Source organism: Myxocyprinus asiaticus, chromosome 38, assembly GCF_019703515.2.
Source record: "Myxocyprinus asiaticus isolate MX2 ecotype Aquarium Trade chromosome 38, UBuf_Myxa_2, whole genome shotgun sequence".
Taxonomy (NCBI): domain Eukaryota; kingdom Metazoa; phylum Chordata; class Actinopteri; order Cypriniformes; family Catostomidae; genus Myxocyprinus; species Myxocyprinus asiaticus.
Genome location: NC_059381.1, coordinates 8,574,334 through 8,595,746, shown reverse-complemented (window position 1 = coordinate 8,595,746; position 21,413 = coordinate 8,574,334). Strand labels below are relative to the sequence as shown.

Below are 21,413 nucleotides of genomic sequence, written 5' to 3'. Positions count from 1 at the left end.
ATAAGATCAAACAATGTATGAACACAATCATAAAGACAAGTACAGGTGAAGGGAAAAAATAAACAAATAAAATAATTAAAAAAATTAAAAAATATGTATAAACCATCCAAAATGTATACATAAGATAAAGAAGACAAATAATCGAAAAAATTAAAATAAATATATTTTTAACATATAAATTATGTATTTATTTATTTTTAATAAGTCATGGGTCAGGAAAGTTCTCATTTTAGCATATAAGAAAGGATATACAATTTTTATTAATAACGCATATTAACTCAATGCATTTATTGCTAAAACTGTGGAGGATGTAGTTAAGGGCCATGATCCCGGGCCCTAACCATAGGGCCCCATTTAAGTGTCCCTTATTTAAAAACTTCAAAAGTGGCAACCCTACCTACAACTGTAAATGTTTTTAAGGGCTGTGTTATCCTTTAATTCCTTTACAGTTACTTATTATGACCTCAGTGTAGTTATGATGAGTTGTATGCATGACATAAGTATGACAATATCAGTAGTTTGCATTTGGACAGAATTCAGTTTGGTGAATTATTGACATTATGATTTTATTCCTTTAGTTAGAGAAACAGGTCAGAATCAGTTTGTGTGGTGAACTTCTTATTGCACATTAACTGAAGGGAACTGAATGGTGAACTAAAATGAAACTTTAAGCTTTATGTCCTTCTTTAACCACAGTTCAAAATAACTGAATACACTGAAGACAGTCTGCTTTAAAAATAACATATACAGTAATTCCTCGAATAAAAGCTGTGCATCACACAAGACACAAATAAAGATCAAGAAAAAAAACAAAGTTGCTGGAATATGTTAAAATAGTAACCATGCATCACATTTAGCGCTCATGCCATTATTATGTTGTTTATATAATGTAAATTTCAAACTAAACAGAGAGCACATGCACAATTACACTGCATAGTATTCTCTTTAGTTTCCAAGAGGCTTTATTTAGGATGTATCACCAAACTGTCAAGGATTAAGTAATTTCCTGGATTGTTAATCTTAATTTGCATATGAGTAAAGGCAGCACATCAAAACACAAATCACAAAACATGTTTCTGTAACCATGTACCAGGTGATGTGAAATGTTGAAATGCTTTGTTATTATGAAACAATACTCTCTGTGAGGCATTTTTCGAAAATATTCTGCACAAATGGAAAAATATGGGACAAAGAAATAATTGCATGCTATGAGACATCATTACTCCTATTCATATGAAATACTAGAAAAGCAATGTAACAGAGGGTGGCAAAAAAGAGAAGGTTTAGGAGAACCAACAGGCCAATCCATGCTCCAGGGTACAAGCCTTTCCTGATCCCCACAGTCTCCTCTGGAAGGAGGCTGCTAACACTGAGTATATAACCCAGTGCCCATCCCAGAGATGCTTTACCTGCCTGGAACATAGTGAGGTAGATTGGAGGTACATTCTTTATATTTGCATATTTTGCACTTTTTCAGCAGAGAATTGGAAAAATGGTTTGTCTTACTACAAATATGGTGATTTAAGTTGGTCTATGATGGTCAAGTACAACCACCATGTTAAAGGAATATTCCGGGTTCAGTACAAGTTAAGCTCAATCGACAACTTTTGTTGCATAGTATTGATTACCGCAAAAATGTATTTAGACTTGCCCCTCCTTTTCTTTAAAAAAGCAAAAATCTGGGTTTCGGTTAGTCACTTACAATGGAAGTGAATGGGGCCAATCCATAAACATAAATATTCTCACTGTTTCAAAAGTAAAGCCACAAGATGTAAACAATATACGCGTTAACATGATTTTAGTCTGATAAAATCGCTTACTAACCATTTCTGTGTAAAGTTATATCTAATTTAACAACTTTTCACAAGTTATATCCAAATTTTGACAACAAAAATTACGATTTAAGCAGCTTTACATCTTAAATAATACAGTATATAAGTTTTAACAGAAGAATGAATGTAAATCCATTTACAAAATTATAAACTTCACATTTCTGCCTTTTAAACCCTTCAAAAATTATCCCCATTCACTTTCACCATTGTACGTCCCTCACTGTAACTTCGATTTTTGCTTTTTTTTATTTTTATGAAAGGACGGAAAAGTACAAATTATTTTTGTGGTAATCAACATGCAACAAATGCTGTCAATTGAGCTTAATTTGAATTGAAGCTGGAATATTATTTTAGTGAACTCACCTTTTTCTGGAAAGCAACATTTTGGAAGGAACGCTCATCAAAGTGGTAACCTCTCAGCATCAGCACTTGCATATACACTGCAACTGCACAATATTCCTTTAAGTATTTTTTCAAGTCGGGAGCTTTGTTGGTCATCTAAAATAAACAGATGAAGAAAGAGATGAAAATGTAGGAATTTACAGAACATCAATGATGCAATGCACTGAATTCCTAGAGGGAAATTTTATTGCTCAGAGGTTGCTTTTTCAAAGCCCAGGAGCCTTAAAGTAGTTCTCAGTTATGTATCATTCACACATCAACATTGTCTCAGATGTTTCTCCTAAAATCCACATGGGATATAAAAATAATTGGAAAGGAGACAATTGTTGACATACAGTACAGTAAAAGCATAGACTTTAAATTCATAAAAATCAATTTAAATATAATTGCCCAGATAAAAAGGTCTTTGAAGAATTTGATAAGAAATGTTTGAGATTATATTGAAATCTCTGTGACTTTCATTGCAGACTTTGATATCTTGGCAAATCTGAGCACAGTGTGTGACTTTGTTGAGATCTGAAAATGAACATGTGAGATTATAAGGGCTCTTTCCCAGGGGAAACATATGATAAGCAGGAGACTCTAAAATTCTCCATTTGCTTTCCATTTAATGTGTTTAAAATGACTGTCTAGGAGAAAGAATGGAGAAATTGAAAGGACCTCATTTGTGTGTGTTTTTTTCTTTTCCACAGAATATTCTTGATGCTAAAACTAGTACTTTAGCTTAAAGGGAAGTTCACCTAAAAATTTAAATTCTCTTCATTTCCGCACCCTCATGCCATCCCAGATGATTCTGCTGAACACAAACATAGATTTTTAGAAGAATATCTCAGCTTTGTAGGTTCTCACAATGCAAGTGAATAGGTAACAACATTTTGAAGCTCCAAAAAGCACATAAAGGCAGAATAAAAGTAATCCACAAGACTCCAGTGGTTTAATCTGTATATTCAGAAGTAATATAATAAGTGTGGGTGAAAAACATGTCCTTTTTTTTTTTACTATATATTCTCCCTCCTGCCCAGTAGGTGGCGATATGAACAAAGAATGCAAATTGCCTAAAAGAAAGAAGAATGTGAAAGTGGAGAGTTATAGTAAAAAAGGCCTAAAATATTGATCTCTTTCTCACCCACAACTATCAAATCGCTTCTGAAGTTTTTGTACCCATTCACTTGCATTGTGTGGACCAACAGAGCTGAGAAATCCTTCTAAAAATCTTTGTTTGTGTTCTGCAGAAGAAAGAAAGTCATGCACATCTGGGGTGTCATGAGAGTGGATAAATGATGAGAGAATTTTCATTTTGGGGTGAACTATCCCTTTAATGATCAACTATGGGATTTATGCTATTTGTCCATAAGTTGTGGATTTGTCACACACACACACACACACACACACACACACACACATACACACACTTACAGTATATGTTATACCTCATCTATGGTCATGTTACACACAGCCTGGGTAGCTTCTTGTAGCTGAGTAGAGGTGCTGATCTTTATCCCTGTACTTTGCTGGAGAAAACTGTAAGTGAAGAAATAGGCAGAGAAGGCCTGAAAGAAGAAAAGAAAGACAAATGCTTTAGATCCTATTCACCACTTCTAACTAGCGATAGTTTTAGTTTCTAAGCTATATTTCAGTAAATATATTTATTCTATTCTATTAAACTCTTATTTTTCATTCTGGCCATTTCTGTGTCCCCTCACCATGAAACCCCCACTGATGTTGGGCTGGAAAACTCTATTAAAGGAACACTGAGAAAAGGGGCAGAGGTTGAAGATAAATATTGTAGAAGTGTTGCCAAGGCAGCTGGCATAGTCCCCGGTGCCTTGCACTCTGATCCAGGAATGAGGGTTGTAAGGTTTAGGTCTCAATGGCTCTGTGCAAGCTGAGTCAAATATTTTCTCCAGCTTTAAGAATTCAGCAAAGTCAGATGGGTAGCAGGGATGGTACACCACACTTGTATTACCCTGTAACTGACATGAGAAGCACTTGATGAATGTAAATTGTGATCTTATTACATCACCTGACAAAAATAAATCACAAAAAGTTTTGACATTAAAATAACTGTAAATGGTATCATAATATCATACTTTAACGAGGTTCGCCAATATCATGCGCAGGGCTTCTTCTTTACCATAACACAAGTAACTGTGTGTGTAGAGAGAATACTCCTGCCCGTAGAGACGCAAGGTCATGTGGTTTTCCGTGTCCTCAATCGTCTCTGGGGTCTCAAAGGTGATCTGCGTAGACGCCCCTCCCAAATCCAGTGCTCCCACTGTTTTTCTGCCAGAATTAAGCCAACTGCCCTCGTAGCCATACTATATAGTGAGGAGGAGAAAAGAAAGATAGAAATTGGCCACTAGAGAGCCCAATCATTTTTAATGATTTGGCAGTCATGGTGTGCACCCATTAAGAAATATATATTAAGAATGCTGATTCAATTGCAATTCAGTTCCGAAATTTGAATTGTGGCAGCAAACAGGATATAAAATTGCAATTTAAATGTGAATTTAAGGAAAAAGAATCAAACTGGATTTAAATCAACATAACCGTTGTTAAGTTTAGTTTTTAATCATACATTTGATTTAATGCAATTTCAGTTAATTCGAAAGGATGCAATGTCATAGGGTTCTTTTAAATTGTTAAACACGTTCGTATTCGTTCAGAAAGGCAACACGGTCGACCGGGCACGAGGCAATCCGGAATGCGTAAAAACAAAGGGTGAATTCCAAATAGCGTTTTTGCACCCTTGAAGGGCACTGCAGGAAGGGGACACTACACGAAGGGGTGTTCCAAACGAGTAAGCAACGTAGTAAGCAACTCAAGCCCTCCACGAAGGGCCCTTCCACAAGGCCATTAGCAAAGAGTACATGCGATGGTCACTTCAAGGAAGTAATTTGACCTTTTATGATCACGTGACACTGGGTGGCGTGTCCTCGGGATATATTTTAAAGCAAGGTTGTCGATCAGAACTTATTACATGTTAAAACTCTCGGGCAAGTGCTATAGCCCTTTTATAACAGATACTTCTCCGATTAAGTTTACATTCGTCCACATACATAAGATAGTAGACAGCTATAAGCATAAAGTTACTCCAAAAACAGGGCCCATTTTTACTGTAGGCTAGTCTAAACCCTGTGGTGTATTATTTATTTATTTATTATTAAGACCTCTCGTGCACCAAATAACTTTCGTCGGGAAATGTTCATTCATAAATTTTATATACATTTATTTACAGATATATTATTATTATTGTTAAAACAGCAGAAGTATGCAATTTTAAATAATACACAAAAGTCAATGTTTGAAAAAAAAAAACCTATAAAAAATTATATTTATTTGCAACAACAAATTAACAGCGATAAATAAGAGATTCCTGACTTAGAACAGCTGTGTTGCGTCGTCATGGTAACGTTTCAGGCGAAGATAAAGTGGAAGTGACCTATGTCTTTCATTAATCCCTTCAATCAAGGGTGTTCCAAACGGCCATACATGAGACGCGAGTGCCCTGCTCCCTCCAGAGTTCCCACTTCAAGGGCTCAGCCCTTTGGAGGAAGTAGGGCATAGGGATGCTCACTGCTGTTTGGAATTCGCCCAAAGTATGCCTGGGCCTTCTGGGTTTTGGGACTATCAGCTGAAGAGCTCTATTCCAACCCATGAAGAGAAATACTGAATTTTGCCCAACCCTGGTCAAAATATGTTTTATTTGCTTGATATACTGAATACGCCTGTCTATCATAAGTGACAAAGAGGCAGTCTAATTAACTAATGGACAGTTTGATTGGCACAGGAAAACAATCCTTTATGGTCTATAGGACCTTTATGAAGTTTTCAAGCAGGTAGTTTACAGTGATCCAGCCATAGGCTCCCTCCTCTTGACCACTCAAAATAACTGCTCCTTGAAAGCTGAATGGAAAGGATTTTATTTTTTCGCCTACGTTTTGAAGAACCTTAGCTGATTTCTCAGGATTGGTAAAACTGTAAAACAAAAAAAGAGAGAGATACAGGTAACAAATAGAAAATAACAGATCAAACATTTTTAGGGGTCCATAAAAGCCTAGGTTAGGGCATAGGAAAGAAGGTAATTGGCAAATGTCAGATGAAGTCGCTGCCGATGGCTAGTCTGTCACACATGTTTTGGGCTCTGTAAGATGCTATTTTACAGTTAATGGTTACTCTCGGCCATAAGCAGTAAATACAGAACAGTTTAAAACTACATAGTCAGAAGTCTTGCTACATTCAAGTAGATTTTGTAAAAAGCAAGAGCATTGTCCATCAAAGTCATTCAACATGAATGCTGAAGGTCATAAAGCAAAATAGGTGGTGGAATAAAGAAAAAACACTACAACACACTCACTTCAGAAGTCGCATACCAGCAGTGGCTCCTAGATATACAGGTGTGCTGTGATGTCGATCTTTGGGAATGTCCTGCATGGCCTGTTTCAAGCACCCCTCCAGGCTGCGGCCTGCTGCACCATTCTGCCCAGCATAACTTGAGATTCCCCCTCCTAAACCAAAAGAACACATGCAAGCCAGAACTAAATAACAACAACCTAATAGTCTGTACTATTTCAGCAAAACCTTGGATTCCCTGACCTTTAACATGACACTCGCTGTGCTGGGTGACCACACCTGTGCCGTTCAGCTTGTCTGCCGGCCATCTGTAGATGTGCATTGCAGTGTGTGAGGAGCCTGCATCCAGAACAATTCCATACTGCAATGAAAGAGAAACAACCAAAAAAAAAGTTCATTCTTGGTGGGGCACATTGTGAGTTGAGCGTGGATGCCGTGGTGGATGGTGTGAAGCCTCCACACGCGCCATGTCTCCGTGGCAACACTCTCAACCACGTGATAAAATGCACGGGTTGACGGTCTCAGACACGGAGGCAGCTGGGATTCGTCCTCCGCCACCCAGACTGAGGCAAATCACTACCACGAGTGTTTAAAAGCGCATTGGGAATTGGGCATTCCAAATTGGGTGAAAAAAGGGGAACCCCTTTTAAAAAAATACGGTTTAGAATTTGTTGTGGGACCTCCTGGATCTGTGGCCCCCTGGAATCATTACCACCTTTCACCCCACTAGCTACAGTTGCAGGATTCCCAATAGGAACATTCTATATCTAGAATGTCTACTTTCTCATGTTTAGTACTCATGTCGGCATATTTAATTGAATAGCACTTTTCACAATACACATTGTTTTAAAGCAGCTTTACAGAAAATCATACTGTAATGTCTGTAATGCCTTAATGCCTTAAAATGAAAATTATCTCATCATTTACTCACCCTCATGCCATTCCAAATGTGTATGACTTTCTTTCTTCAGCAGAACAAAAATGAATTATTTTAGAAGAAAATCTCATCTCTGTAGGTCCATACAATGCAAGTGAATGATGATCAGACATTTGTAGCTCCAAATATCACATAAAGGAAACATAAAAGTAATCCATATGACTCCAGTGGTTAAATCTACATCTTCAGAAGCAATATGATAGGTGTGGGTGAGAAACAGATCCTTTTAATTCCTTTTTTTACTCTAAATCTCTACTGTCACTTTCACATCTGAAAGCCACATGTGGTCAAGTAGGTATAGCTGCAGGCCGGAGACCTCCCAATGGGGGCAGAATCTTAGGTTAGGTTAGGGGCTCCCTGTATCGTCAATGGCGATTTGGAGCTCATCCCCCTTTTTGGAGCAACGCCTGCAGCTATAACCTTCTCCATGTGGTGCCTGTTTAGTTTCACTTTTACATCTGAAAGTGAAAGTGACAGTGGAGATTTAGAGTAAAAAAAAAAAGGACTTAAATTTTGTTCTGTTTCTCACCCACACCTATCATATCGCTTCTGAAAATATAGATTTAACCAGAATTACTTTTATGTTTCCTTTATGTGATTTTTGGACCTACAAATGTCTGATCGCCATTCACATGCATTGTAGAGCTGAAATATTCTAAAAATCTTTGTTTGTGTTCTGCTTTATAAAGAAAGTCATACACATCTGGGATGGCATGAGGGTGAGTAAATAATGTGAGAATTTTCATAATTGGGTGAACTATCCCTTTAAGCCCCCAGTGAGCAAGCCAAAGGTGACTGTAGCAAGGCACAAAAACTCAACAAGATGTTAGTGAAGAAAAACAAAAACCTTTGGAGGAACCAGACTCAGCTTGGAGAGACAGCATGAACATAATGCCAGTATTAGTATGCTATGTGTAATACAATCTATTGACTGATTGATTAGATTAAGTGATGTACATTTTTTGGTAAGCAATGTTTAAAACTAAAGGATATTTATGGAACTGTAGCTTGTAAACTAAATTTCATTTATGTATTTATGTTTGGTGGTAAAATGTCTTTTCAGAAGCAAATATTGGCTTATGGTGGTGATTCATGATGTACCCTTCAGCTTTGATGTTACCATCTAGGGCCTAATGGTTAATGAGCTTTGCTTGGATATGCATTCCTGAGTATCTGAATGATGGATGTGAAAATGAAATTATATATTATTCTGAATTTCCCACAAAACACCACAATTCCTCTAACATTTGCCTTCCTCTAATTAAGATTCATTGTGTAACTAAACTGAAACAAAGAAAGAATTACATTACTTACCATGTACTCTGGGGGTTCTTTTATTTCATCTACAGATACAGTAAGGAGTAGAATAGACACAATTCCAAACAGAAGGAGCGTCCCTGAGACAACAAACTTGCAGCACGGTTTATCCATCAGTGGAGCTGGGGTCTGACTGTTGTAATTCTGATGGTGGAGGAGCAAATGCCACCCTGACCACCCACTCTGTTCCTTTATCCACCAACAAAAGAGTACAAAAACCTCTTTTGTTCAAAGAAGTTCAAATGGAAGAAACATTAGTAACTTGAGTGTTAAAGATCCATATTAACACTTACGCTTCCCAATCAGAATTGTGAAACAAATAAAAAAATAAAAATAATCTGTCAGACCACTTTTTTCACTTTAATTCACATTTCTGTTCAATGTTAAAATTTGCTCTATTGTTTAGATAGAATATTTGAAACATTAATTTAGCATGTTTTGAAGTGTGGTTCTGCCTGTGTTCTTTCAGTCACTAAACTATAGAAAGAGAAAAAACAAATGTTGTTATGAATATTTAAATATATAAAATATATATTTTGTTGTTATGAAGAACATTTGAAAAGTACTCAAAATGTTAATTTCAAGAATACAATAGTTTGTTACAATCTCAGTTAATTATAATTTTCATGATTAATTTTGCTAGAGTTATCTTAAACCATTTTTAAAAGATTTGTGTATTTTTCAACACTTTTTAAGTTTGCTTAAAGGTGCACTCAGAAATGTTTCCTCATTTAAAAAGCTTATAAAATAAATTAATTGTAATTTTGAAACATATGTATAAAATCTGGAGCACTTGCATGAGATGACAACTCCAGTCATATCAGTAGCCTCATAAAAGCAATTTTATTCTACATGGAGAGGGTCCACTCATAGGGGCTGCCATGTTAGGATTACATGACCAGCCCACTCTGCGGCCATCTTGGGAAGACTCCCAGGCAGCTATTTTCTATGGATACAAGCGCCATACAAGTACAACTACATGAATGGGAAAAGATCTAAATCTACAAAACAGTAGGTCAAGATTGTGATCAAAGAAAATATTTCAAATTCGGCTGTAAAATCGGAAAACAGTGGTATCATAAATTGTCCTTAGTTAGCTCAGATCACACTAAAATACTATTTTTCAGGCCGGTCCAGCCAATGCACATGCGCATTCTTGAGTTGACCAACAGGTGATGTCTGTTTCTAAAAAGGTGTTTGGCTCTTTTACCTATAAGGCGGAACTTCCTTTCTACATCCGCCATAGGTGTTCCAATTTCACCCATGCATTTTAAAACAAGTGCACGGCCTTGGGCTAAATAGTCTGCTCAATCTCAGTAACCACCCTGTTATTGGACACTTTCACTCAAGGATTAAAGTAATCACGACTGTGAATAGTGAATTTCTACAATGGCATCTGTAACTGAAAACTTTTGTATTTGAATGATGCTGCATCCAGGCACCTAGGTGTCAGTGTAAGTCCAAATTGATGTTCAAATAAATTACTGAGTGCACTTTTAAATTTACAGTGCATCCGGAAAGTAATCACAGCGCTTCACTTTTTCCACATTTTGTTATGTTACAGCCTTGTTCCAAAATGGATTAAATTCATTATTTTCCTCAAAATTCTACAAACAATACCCCATAATGACAACGTGAAAGAAGTTTGTTTGAAATCTTTGCAAATTTATAAAAAATAAAAAACTAAAAAAATCACATGTACATAAGTATTCACAGCCTTTGCCATGACACTCAAAATTGAGCTCAGGTGCATCCTGTTTCCACTGATCATCCTTGAGATGTTTCTACAACTTGATTGGAGTCCACCTGTGGTAAATTCAGTTGATTGGACACGATTTGGAAAGGCACACACCTGTCTATATAAGGTCCCACAGTTAACAGTGCATGTCAGAGCACAAACCAAGCCATGAAGTCCAAGGAATTGTCTGTAGACTGCCTAGACAGGATTATATTGAGGCACAGATCTGGGGAAGGGTACAGAAAAATTTCTGCAGCATTGAAGGTCCCAATGAGCACAGTGGCCTCCATCATCTGTAAATGGAAGAAGTTTGGAACCACCAGGACTCTTCCTAGAGCTGGCCGCCTGGCCAAACTGAGCGATCGGGGGAGAAGGGCCTTAGTCAGGGAGGTGACCAAGAACCCGATGGTCACTCTGACAGAGCTCCAGCATTTGGCCGCCTGGCCAAACTGAGCGATCAGGGGAGAAGGGCCTTAGTCAGGGAGGTGACCAAGGACCCGATGGTCACTCTGACAGAGCTCCAGCATTTCTCTGTGGAGAGAGGAGAACCTTCCAGAAGAACAACCATCTCTGCAGCACTCCACCAATCAGGCCTGTATGGTAGAGTGGCCAGACGGAAGCCACTCCTCAGTAAAAGGCACATGACAGCCCACCTGGAGTTTGCTCAGGTGGGCTGTCAACTCTTTGGCCTGAATGGCAAACGTCATGTCTGGAGGAAACCAGGCACCGCTCATCACCTGGTCAATACCATCCCTACAGTGAAGCATCATGCTGTGGGGATGTTTTTCAGCGGCAGGAACTGGGAGACTAGTCAGGATCGAGGGAAAGATGAATGCAGCAATGTACAGAGACATCCTTGATGAAAACTTGCTCCAGAGCGCTCTGGACCTCAGACTGGTGCGAATCTTCCACAGCCAAGATAACAAAGGAGTGGCTCCGGGACAACTCTGTGAATGTCCTTGAGTGGCCCAGCCAGAGCCCAGACTTGAACCCGATTGAACATCTCTGGAGAGATCTGAAAATGGCTGTGCACTGACGTTCCCAATCCAACCTGATGGAGCTTGAGAGGTCCTGCAAAGAAGAATGGGAGAAACTGCCCAAAAATAGGTGTGCCAAGCTTGTAGCATCATACTCAAAGAGACTTGAGGCTGTAATTGGTGCCAAAGGTGCTTCAACAAAGTATTGAGCAAAGGCTGTGAATACTTATGTACATGTGATCTTTTTTTTTTTTTTTTTTTTTTTTTATAAATTTGTAAAGATTTCAAACAAACTTCTTTCACGTTGTCATTATGGGGTATTGTTTGTGGAATTGAGGAAAATAATGAATTTAATCCATTTTGGAATAAGGCTGTAACAATACAAAATGTGGAAAAAGTGAAGCACTGTGAATACTTTCCAGATGCACTGTAAATGTTCACGAACTAAAAATCGAATATAATCTAAATGGAGATTTTATGAAGTGTTATAAAGCTACACGGAAGCAAATGTTAACCATAAAATGTAGTAACATCTAAATTAATTGGTTTTATTCAAGTCAAAAATATAATTTAACATCACTGAATCAACCTGACTACATTAGGTCACACCAATAAAACTACTGTCATTTTTAAGGGTTAGAGCACATAGATATAAAGTAGCTCCTTAAAATAACAATTGCAGGTTGCCACTTTTACAGTGTACTTTTAGTATGCAGTACACAACACACAGCATTGCATTGTTGCTCTTACTTTGGTAAAATGTGCTTACTGCAATTTTCTTGCCTTTGGAAGTAAAACACAAACACAGCATTTCCTGCACTGATCCCAATCTAGTACAGAATAAGAAAGTCTCCAGAACACCCCCAAATCATATGCCATCTTCTGTTTAATTCTGTCTTGTGAAGTGTTCACTAGTGCAACTGACTAGAATTTTAATGTTCTCCCCCATTCATTGCTCTCTTAATGTTCACTGCCTCTACACAAAGGCTGACTGAGACAGCTTACTTTGAATAGTATAATTCCTGCCAAGAGCAGGGGGACAGTGCATTAACAGGCCTACACTATTTTGTATTCCCTATGCACAGGGTTGGGAGGGTTACTTTAGAAATGTATTCCACTACAGATTACAGAATACATGCTGTAAAATGTAATTTGTAACATATTCCATTAGATTACTCAAGGTCAGTAATGTATTCTAAATACTTTGGATTACTTCTTCAGCACTGGTAGATTTTTTCACTTGTTTTGACTATAAAAACTCTGCCAGTACAGTAAGACAAAATACACATGTTAAAAATACATACTCTGAAAAACCTAAATATCTTATGCAGTGTTGTTTCTAAAACAAGATCAGTTAGAACTGATCTTGTTTTAAGGATTTTTAGATATTTTTACAGGAAAACAATAAAAAAATTATTATCAAGAATACAATTTTTGTAACATGTGCATGTAAAATGGCTAGAAATAGCATTTTAGCTTAGCGTAAAGCTGACAATTTACACAGGTTTATTTTTATTTCTTCTGCTCCAAAGTTACTTCAAACTTACTTCTCTGTCTGCTCGTATGAATGTAACACATCATAAGAAAGTGTTTCACCGCTGTTCAAAAGCACTTTGGATTGCATCATTTATATGTATAAATGTTTTCCATCTGAAAGGACTAAAGATTAAATGAAACAAATGACAATAAAATGCAAAGTAATCTCTTCAGTAATCAAAGTACTTTTTGAATGTAACTGTATTCTAATTACCAATGATTTAAATTGTAACTGTAGTGGAATACAGTTACTTATATTTTGTATTTTAAATACATAATCCTGTTACATGTATTCCGTTACTCCCCAACCCTGCCTATGCACTACTTTACATCTGGTAAGAATTTCCGATTCCAAGTGCTAAAAAACACTATGAATATTCAAGCAGTTTAGCAATCACAAACAAATATGACATCACTTTAATTTTTTGGTAATTACTGTGCATGAGAATGTAGAGGCAGTAATGCTTATTATATGGCAAAGAAAAATAACCATAATAAAGCAAGGCTAAACACCAGATATTTTTTATGTTGGATTCAAAATACAATCCATTTTATTGAAGAATGTTTTGAGTGATATTGAGACATTATGTTCAATACACTGTAATATGTTTGTTTTAGCAAAACCATTTCTCAATAGACATTGAGAGGGACACACAAAAATATTTAAATTAGTGGTTTATCAGAATTGGTTTTCAACGGCAGATTCTTCCACTTTTTGCTTTTGGTTACATCCTTGTTTCTAAAGTTTAAAGTTTTGTGATAAAAAAACCCAATGTAAATGTTAATCAAGTTCTTCCTTCTTTTTATAAACAGTCTCGAAAACATGTAAAGCTCCAGTATAGATAACGATTAACATTTTTAAACAGACAGATATATACAGTGACTTTGCAATTTTTGAATAGACATAATTTTCAAGCCAAGGCACAACTTGTAATGAAAAACCTAAGATGTCATTTTGAATAAATAGAAAACTAAACTGAGTCAAAAGTTCAGGAACTGAGTAATCTAATTGCGAATTATTTCCTTCATAAACCACAAATCACACATCAAATATGCAACAGGATCCTGGTAATTTTCAGTGTTATCTCAGTTCTCCAAACAAAAAGCACAGCAGCATAACACGAAAATGCATCCCTGATGAGTGCACCAAATATTAAAACAAAACCAAACAACGAACAAACATGTAGCTAAAATCACTATTCGGATGTCTATGGTTTTACCGCATTGCTCTCATTCAAAGTCATTCCTGATTTTCCAGCTCTGGTGTAGTGCTCATCGGGAGAACAGGGTACTCCTCTTCCTGTTTACACAGATGCCAGACCATAATACAATAATAATTCAGCAGCAGAAGCAGCACCATGGCAACCAAGACCAGGATGACCAGAAGGGCCACCATGAGTCTCTTTCTGGTGCAAAATGGGTGAGATGGCCAGTGGTCACTTTGAGCCGCCTCCTCCAGTGAGTGTTTAGACCTACAGTGAACGAACAGCCAGTGTTTCATCCAAGTCCCAGCAGGAGTAACAGGCGAATATAACCATGCTGCTCTCTCCTCCATCCTCACAGAAAGCAAAGCTTCTTATCCACAAAGCAACTGCCAATACCAACTGCCAGACAGTGTCTGAAAAAACAAGCATAACACACAGACATGGTTATTTCAGGTGTATTAGGTAGCATATTACAACAAGTAAAAAACATTTCACTTCAGGTTTAGCTGGTTGGCCGTACCATGTTATTTCAGTGATATCAGAATTAACAGAATTACTAGTCCTTTAAAAGATCACCCATAATATAGTTATTAGTAGTGCTTGCTAAGGCAAGCATCTCTATTATTATTGCTATACTTCAGGGTCAGGGAATAAGTTCACCCAAAAATGAAAATTCTCTCATCAGTTACTCACCCTCATGCCATCCCAGATGTATATGACTTTTTTTCTTCTGCAGAGTACAACTGAATTTTTAGAAGAACATCTTTTTCCACTGCATAACTTGCCATTGCCGTATCTAGGCGCAATCATGATTTCAAGCTCAATTACACTTCCTAGTGCTTGATACATGCGTAGAGCGCTAGCACAGCCCATATGGAGGGGAAGCCTGCTGCATTTGGCTGCAGGTAACAGTTAAACGAACACGTAAATAAATAAGTAGTCAAAAACTATGGACTGTCCAAAAAAAAAAAAAAAAAAAAAAAAAAAAACTACTAAGAACTACTTTCTTACGCCACAGGATCTGCCATCGCTAGTCCAAAAGATGTTAGCATACAACAGCATAATGCGGCAGTTCCATAAACATTCTATGGGTGGTACACTGGCAAAAAGACAAGAGGCCGTTCTTTTTGAATGGATGTTTATGAAGGAGATGCTTCTCGATGATGATTAAACTGCTTTTGTAAGGAAACAGTTCATCAGTTAATTAATTAACTGCCTGTCCACCAATCTGCAATATGTTTTACACTAAACAATAATTTTGAAGTGAACTATGTGTGGAGTTTACTACGATAAAATTGCTGCTTCATAAGGAAAGTCAATGATGATTTTGTGACAGGTAGGTGTCAGTTTACGTCTCTCTCCATTCATTTGTATGGTATCCGCAAACGGTGACTTACTGTCGTACGCTAGTTGACCATTATGCTCTCTCCAATGGTGGAAGCGCAGAGGTTGTTATCTCAGTATAGAAGATCTCTGGTGCTAAGAAGTGTAATCAAGTTTGTAATGTCAAGGTTTATCGTAAAAATTTAGTTATATTTTGGTCGGTTCTCACCAAAAATCGAGTAGACTGTTTCAGTGGACATGGATTAAACCACCGGAGTCATATGGATTAATTTTATGCTGCCATTCTGTGCTTTTTGGAGCATCAAAGTTTTGGTCACCATTTACTTGCATTGTATGGACCTAGACAGCTGAGATATTCTTCTTAAAATTTTAATTTGTGTCCTGCAGAAGACAGAAAGACATACACACCTGGGATGAAATGAGTGTGAGTAAATGATGAGAGCATTTTTAGTTTTGGGAGTTGGTGGTGGTGGTGGTGGTGGGACCAGTCCCGGTTCTACAGGGGTGCTTGAGGGTGCTAAGCACCCTCAAACGAAACTTAGAGCACCCTCAGTTGCAGACCAGTGCAAACTACTGCCTGCGGGTCAATTTATCATGAATGTTTTTTATTAGATCTTTCATTTATGGGGCTTTGGGACCTTTCGTGCATCCACAAGTTTTTAATATGCTCAGGGTTGCCAGATAAATATGCAACACCCCAATCAGAGATTTATACTTGCTCAAATTGGAAATATTTCACCTTATGTCATACTTTATGCAATCTGGCAACCACACATGCGAGTGCACACACTTTCTCTCTGGAAAAAACAAATAAACAACAACTTAGCACTCAATAGTGCATGGAGGGGACACGCAAGTAAAACCAAGTGAGAGAGGAAAATGTTTGTTCTTTGTGTTATTTGTAAAATGTTGAAGTCCCTCACACCTGTATGTGAATGTTACTCTGGCAGAAATAATTTATCAGTGTCATGCAGCCTGTTTTATTCAGTGATGTGCTGAATGGAGTGCCAAACACTGCCACATCATGACCCATGAGCATGTAAACAGGTTGATAATGTTCTGAGAATAAAATAAGTGAATAGGTCCACTTTGCGGCCAACATTAAAATAAGCTTTTAGAATCTCTTTCCCGAATATTTTATTTTACTTTTAAACCAGACTCCTGATATAGAGTGTTAAATTGAATACTAAATTACCATTGCATTGAAGTTTGGTAAAATAAAGCCTTTATTCAGTTTTACTAACACATGATAGAAAGTATAGCAGCAAAACTTCAAGAAATCGCAGAATGGTCCCATACACTTCAGAAAATTGTGCATCATTCATTGAGTGCATGTCTGGGCTTAAAAGTTTAAACTATGCAGAACATTTTATCTTCTCTGTTCCATGTTCTACTTAACGGCTGATGTGGCCCCAGTACCAAAATAACTGCACACCCCTGCTCAATTGAATATGTAAGACTAATACTGTAAATTGGCAAGCAGATTTTCTTGAATACCAGCAAACACACAAAAATCCTTGCATTTTGTGAATGCACAAAATGCTGCATCAAAACTTATAAATGTGTATGATTTTGCAAATCAGTATGTCCTAATCTGCAGGTGCAGCATTTTGCTGTCATTTTCAGTGACAGATCACGGGAAAAAAAAAACCCAGAAGCAATAAATATTTTGTACATTAAAAAAAACAACAACTTTTCTTTACGTTAAGTAGCATTTAAACATGATTTAATCTATTACAAAATGTGTAATTATGATACATTTTCCACTATATACAGAGCACCCCCACTATTTTCAGAAGCACCCTCAGTGATTTTGATCTGGAACCTTTTGATCTGGAACCAGGCCTGTAAAAAACTCTTAAAAGGGCATACCTTGTTGATGCTTTATAACGAGACCATCAAGCAGCTGCATGGCTCTGCATCACTGTGTAATAGAAAACGTCAACCGCTAGAAACGTTTCACGTATCACGTCTATCGCGGTTATTCAAAATCCGTGGCAATGCACGCTCCCAAAAATCATTGTATTATAATCATAATTTTGCATTTGTCACGGCCATTGGTGATAGTGCTCTCTCGCGCGCACACACGAGCAAACACATAGAGCGCGAGGAGAGAGAGCGCACATATCCATGGCGGTGATATACTGTATGTATAGACCTATATTTAAGTATAGGGGGCTTCAAGGTAAAAAGGTAGGGAACCACTGGTCTGGTGCATATTTTCATAGAATAATAATAATAATAATAATAATAATAATAATAAAAACAGCACAGATGCAGAATTGCTTCTTTGTGGTAGTTTATGTCATATAACATATATTAACATTGTATTACTTCATGAATAACCCATTAAGCATTATTGCATTTTACAACGCTTAATAGACAGTTAAAACTGAAAATACATTTATGTTATGCATTAATGCATTGTATTTGTACAATATTTAATATATTTAACAAATTACATTTATTGTATCATGCATATATTAAAAAAATTATAATATTTTGTATACAATTTAAATGTGTAAATCTTAAAAAAACAAAATGTTTATAATAATTAATGTAGACGCTTGTTTCACCCCTCACATGGCCAGGTCTGTGTTTTGTTTTTGTATTTTCTGCATTTTTTTTAGCATTGAAGTACCAACTTTACAGGTCAAGTACAGATGTTGCACTACAAATATCAGAGGAAGGGGTTGTAAAATTTTAATCATGATCTATTTTATCCGTCCTATTAGTTTACGTTTCCCTGATAAGTAGAATATTTTTAAGTCCAAATTTACTTACGTTATTTATGATTCTGGCTGAGAGCGCAGAGCAGGTCTGGTGACATTCTGGAGCACTCCTCAGCACTCAGTGATAGAATGAGACAGTCTAGTAAGTGTGCATGGCGAACCATAAGCTTAGAACCTTCTGATATTTTACTTTGTTTAGAAAACTCATATACTTCAGAAAAGTCCTTAACCCCTTAATTATTTTAGCAAAATGTTTTATTCACAAAGCTAGTCACCCAAAAAAGCCTTCATATAATACATTTTGCAACACTGATCTTAGAATTTATATTTAAACCATAGACTTGTAAAAAGTAAAACTTTTAAAGCTTTTCAAATTCATGTAATTGCCCTTTTATTAATTTTATTTATTTATATTTTTGTGCTTTGTATCTTCTAATTTGTTGTATTGTCTAAACTACTTGCATTTTTTATTTTTCTATAATTTTTCTTTTTGAATAAAAAGAAAGAAAATAAAAAGTATGGAGCGTCATAAAGGTTGACGCAACTTGTATCACCCTTTTTTTTTTAAAATCATTTGGGTCATGTGCAAAGGATTGTGGGTGATTGAAGGCAAAGGATTGATGCATCCTCCAAAATATGGCAAAGAAGGCTGTGAAACGAGGCTGCCTTACTAGTGTCCTCACAACTGAGACATTCTTCGACGGTGTTTGATGACGTAGCAGCCGAGATATCCAGCCTAACAAGGCTGCAGCCAAGCACCTTTAGTCTGCCGCTCTCTGTCAGAATAATCACGTAAGGGCACGTGAACACGAAAACTGATGCAGAGCCCTAACTGCATGTCAATATGAAGAAAGCAAAATCCCGGACATTTATAGCCAAGCCGGATGCTTTTTTTCATGTAAAAAAAAACAAAAAAAAAAAAAAAAACAAGAAGAGGACATGTCTGGGGAAAAGAGGACGTATGGTCACCCTAATGTTGTGTTACATTACCAGTTGTATCAACCTGAACACCGACTGTGCCCTTAAAAACCGCTAAACGCAACACCCCATAATCAAACACCCGCACCGCAGGAAACGTGAAGGTAACATTTAAACCAGTATCGCAGATTAAATCAATCAGCAATGATTTCATTTAGCACAACAAGGACTAAACTACTCACCTGTTAGAGACGTCAGTGTTTTCCTGAAGAGGTGTCCCGTCCTCCTCCTACCGCCTCTTAAATATGCTGTCAGGCGTTGTCCTCATACTTTCAAATTAATTTTGAGATAAAAAAGCAGTCACGTTTCTGACCACTACCTCAGAAAGTAGATGACTAATTTATGTATGTCCACCTCTCCAACACTGGCTGTGGCTGATATTGAACTTTCTTGGAAATGAATAGTGGAAGTGGTATGTGTGTGTGTGTGTGTGTGTGTGTATGTATGTGTGTGTGTGTGTGAGTGTGTATGTATGTATCTATCGTTCTATCTATCGTTCTGTGATCTATCTTTCTATCTGTCTATCTATCTGTCTATCTATCTATCTATCTATCTATCTATCTATCTAACTATCTATCTACCTATCGTTGTATCTATCTATCTGTCTATCTATCTATCTGTCTATCGTTGTATCTATCTATCTATCTATCTAACTATCTATCTACCTATCTATCTATCATTCTATCTATCTGTATCTACTATCTATCTATCGTTCTATCTATCTATCTATCTATCTATCTATCTGTCTATCGTTGTATCTATCTATCTATCTATCTATCTATCTATCTATCTAACTATCTATCTACCTATCTATCTATCATTCTATCTATCGTTGTATCTACCTATCTATCTATCTATCTATCTATCTATCGATCTATCTATCTATCGTTCTGTCTATCTATCAATCTATCTATCTATCTATCTATCTATCTATCTATCGTTCTGTCTATCGTTCTGTGATCTATCTATCTATCTATCTATCTATCTATCTATCTATCTATCTATCTATCGTTCTGTCTATCGTTCTGTGATCTATCTATCTATCTATCTATCTATCTATCTATCGTTCTGTGATCTATCATTCTATCTATCGTTGTATCTACCTATCGATCGATCTATCTATCTATCTATCATTCTATCTATCGTTCTGTGATCTATCTATCTATCTATCTATCTATCTATCTATCGTTCTATCTATCTATCGTTCTATCTGTCTATCTATCTATCTATCATTCTATCTATCGTTCTGTGATCTATCTATCTGTCTATCTATCTATCTATCTATCTATCTATCGTTCTGTGATCTATCTATCTGTCTATCTATCTATCGATCTATCTATCTATCTATCATTCTATCTATCGTTCTGTGATCTATCTATCTATCTATCGATCGATCTATCTATCTATCTATCGTTCTGTCTATCTGTCTATCTATCGTTCTGTGATCTATCTATCTATCTATCATTCTATCTATCGTTCTGTGATCTATCTATCTATCTATCTATCGTTCTATCTATCTATCTATCATTCTATCTATCGTTCTGTGATCTATCTATCTGTCTATCTATCTATCTATCGATCTATCTATCTATCTATCATTCTATCTATCGTTCTGTGATCTATCTATCTATCTATCTATCGATCTATCTATCTATCTATCGTTCTGTCTATCTGTCTATCTATCTATCGTTCTGTCTATCTATCATTCTATCTATCGTTCTGTGATCTATCTATCTATCTATCGATCTATCTATCTATCGTTCTGTCTATCGTTCTGTGATCTATCTATCTATCTATCTATCTATCTATCTATCTATCTATCTATCTATCGTTCTGTGATCTATCTATCATTCTATCTATCGTTGTATCTACCTATCTATCTATCGATCTATCTATCTATCTATCTATCTTTCTATCTATCGTTCTGTGATCTATCTATCTATCTATCTATCTATCGTTCTATCTGTCTATCTATCTATCATTCTATCTATCGTTCTGTGATCTATCTATCTGTCTATCTATCTATCTATCTATCTATCTATCGTTCTGTGATCTATCTATC

General features: G+C 36.6%; 2 protein-coding genes across 3 annotated transcripts in view; one reads left to right on the top strand and one right to left on the bottom strand.

Annotated features, from left to right (window-relative positions):
• Window positions 1–21,413, top strand: part of LOC127428617 (transcription factor TFIIIB component B'' homolog) — a 169,498-nt gene that overhangs the window by 22,406 nt on the left and 125,679 nt on the right. The window lies entirely within an intron of this gene.
• On the bottom strand, window positions 220–19,696 carry entpd2b (ectonucleoside triphosphate diphosphohydrolase 2b). 2 transcript variants are annotated; one of them, XM_051677081.1, is made up of 11 exons: window positions 19,534–19,696; window positions 14,313–14,710; window positions 8,839–9,030; window positions 6,831–6,948; window positions 6,592–6,742; window positions 6,053–6,212; window positions 4,325–4,552; window positions 3,938–4,207; window positions 3,665–3,784; window positions 2,196–2,330; window positions 220–1,413 (listed from the first exon to the last, which is right to left on the bottom strand). In XM_051677081.1, exons 2-11 carry the CDS (start codon window positions 14,334–14,336, stop codon window positions 1,207–1,209), a joined length of 1,605 nt encoding a protein of 534 aa, XP_051533041.1. In that variant the 5' UTR covers window positions 14,337–14,710; window positions 19,534–19,696; the 3' UTR covers window positions 220–1,206. The 2 variants fall into 2 exon arrangements, with proteins under 2 accessions (XP_051533041.1, XP_051533038.1); XM_051677078.1 differs by lacking the exon at window positions 19,534–19,696 and adding an exon at window positions 18,426–18,616.

Coding starts and splice junctions, on each gene's coding strand:
- entpd2b (XM_051677081.1), bottom strand. CDS start 14,336: ATGACTTTGAATGAGAGCAATGCG. Junction 4,208..4,324: donor TATTGGCGAACCTCGTTAAA/GTATGATATTAT, acceptor TTCTCATGTCAG/TTACAGGGTAATACAAGTGT. Junction 1,414..2,195: donor ATGTTGCTTTCCAGAAAAAG/GTGAGTTCACTA, acceptor ACTATGTTCCAG/GCAGGTAAAGCATCTCTGGG.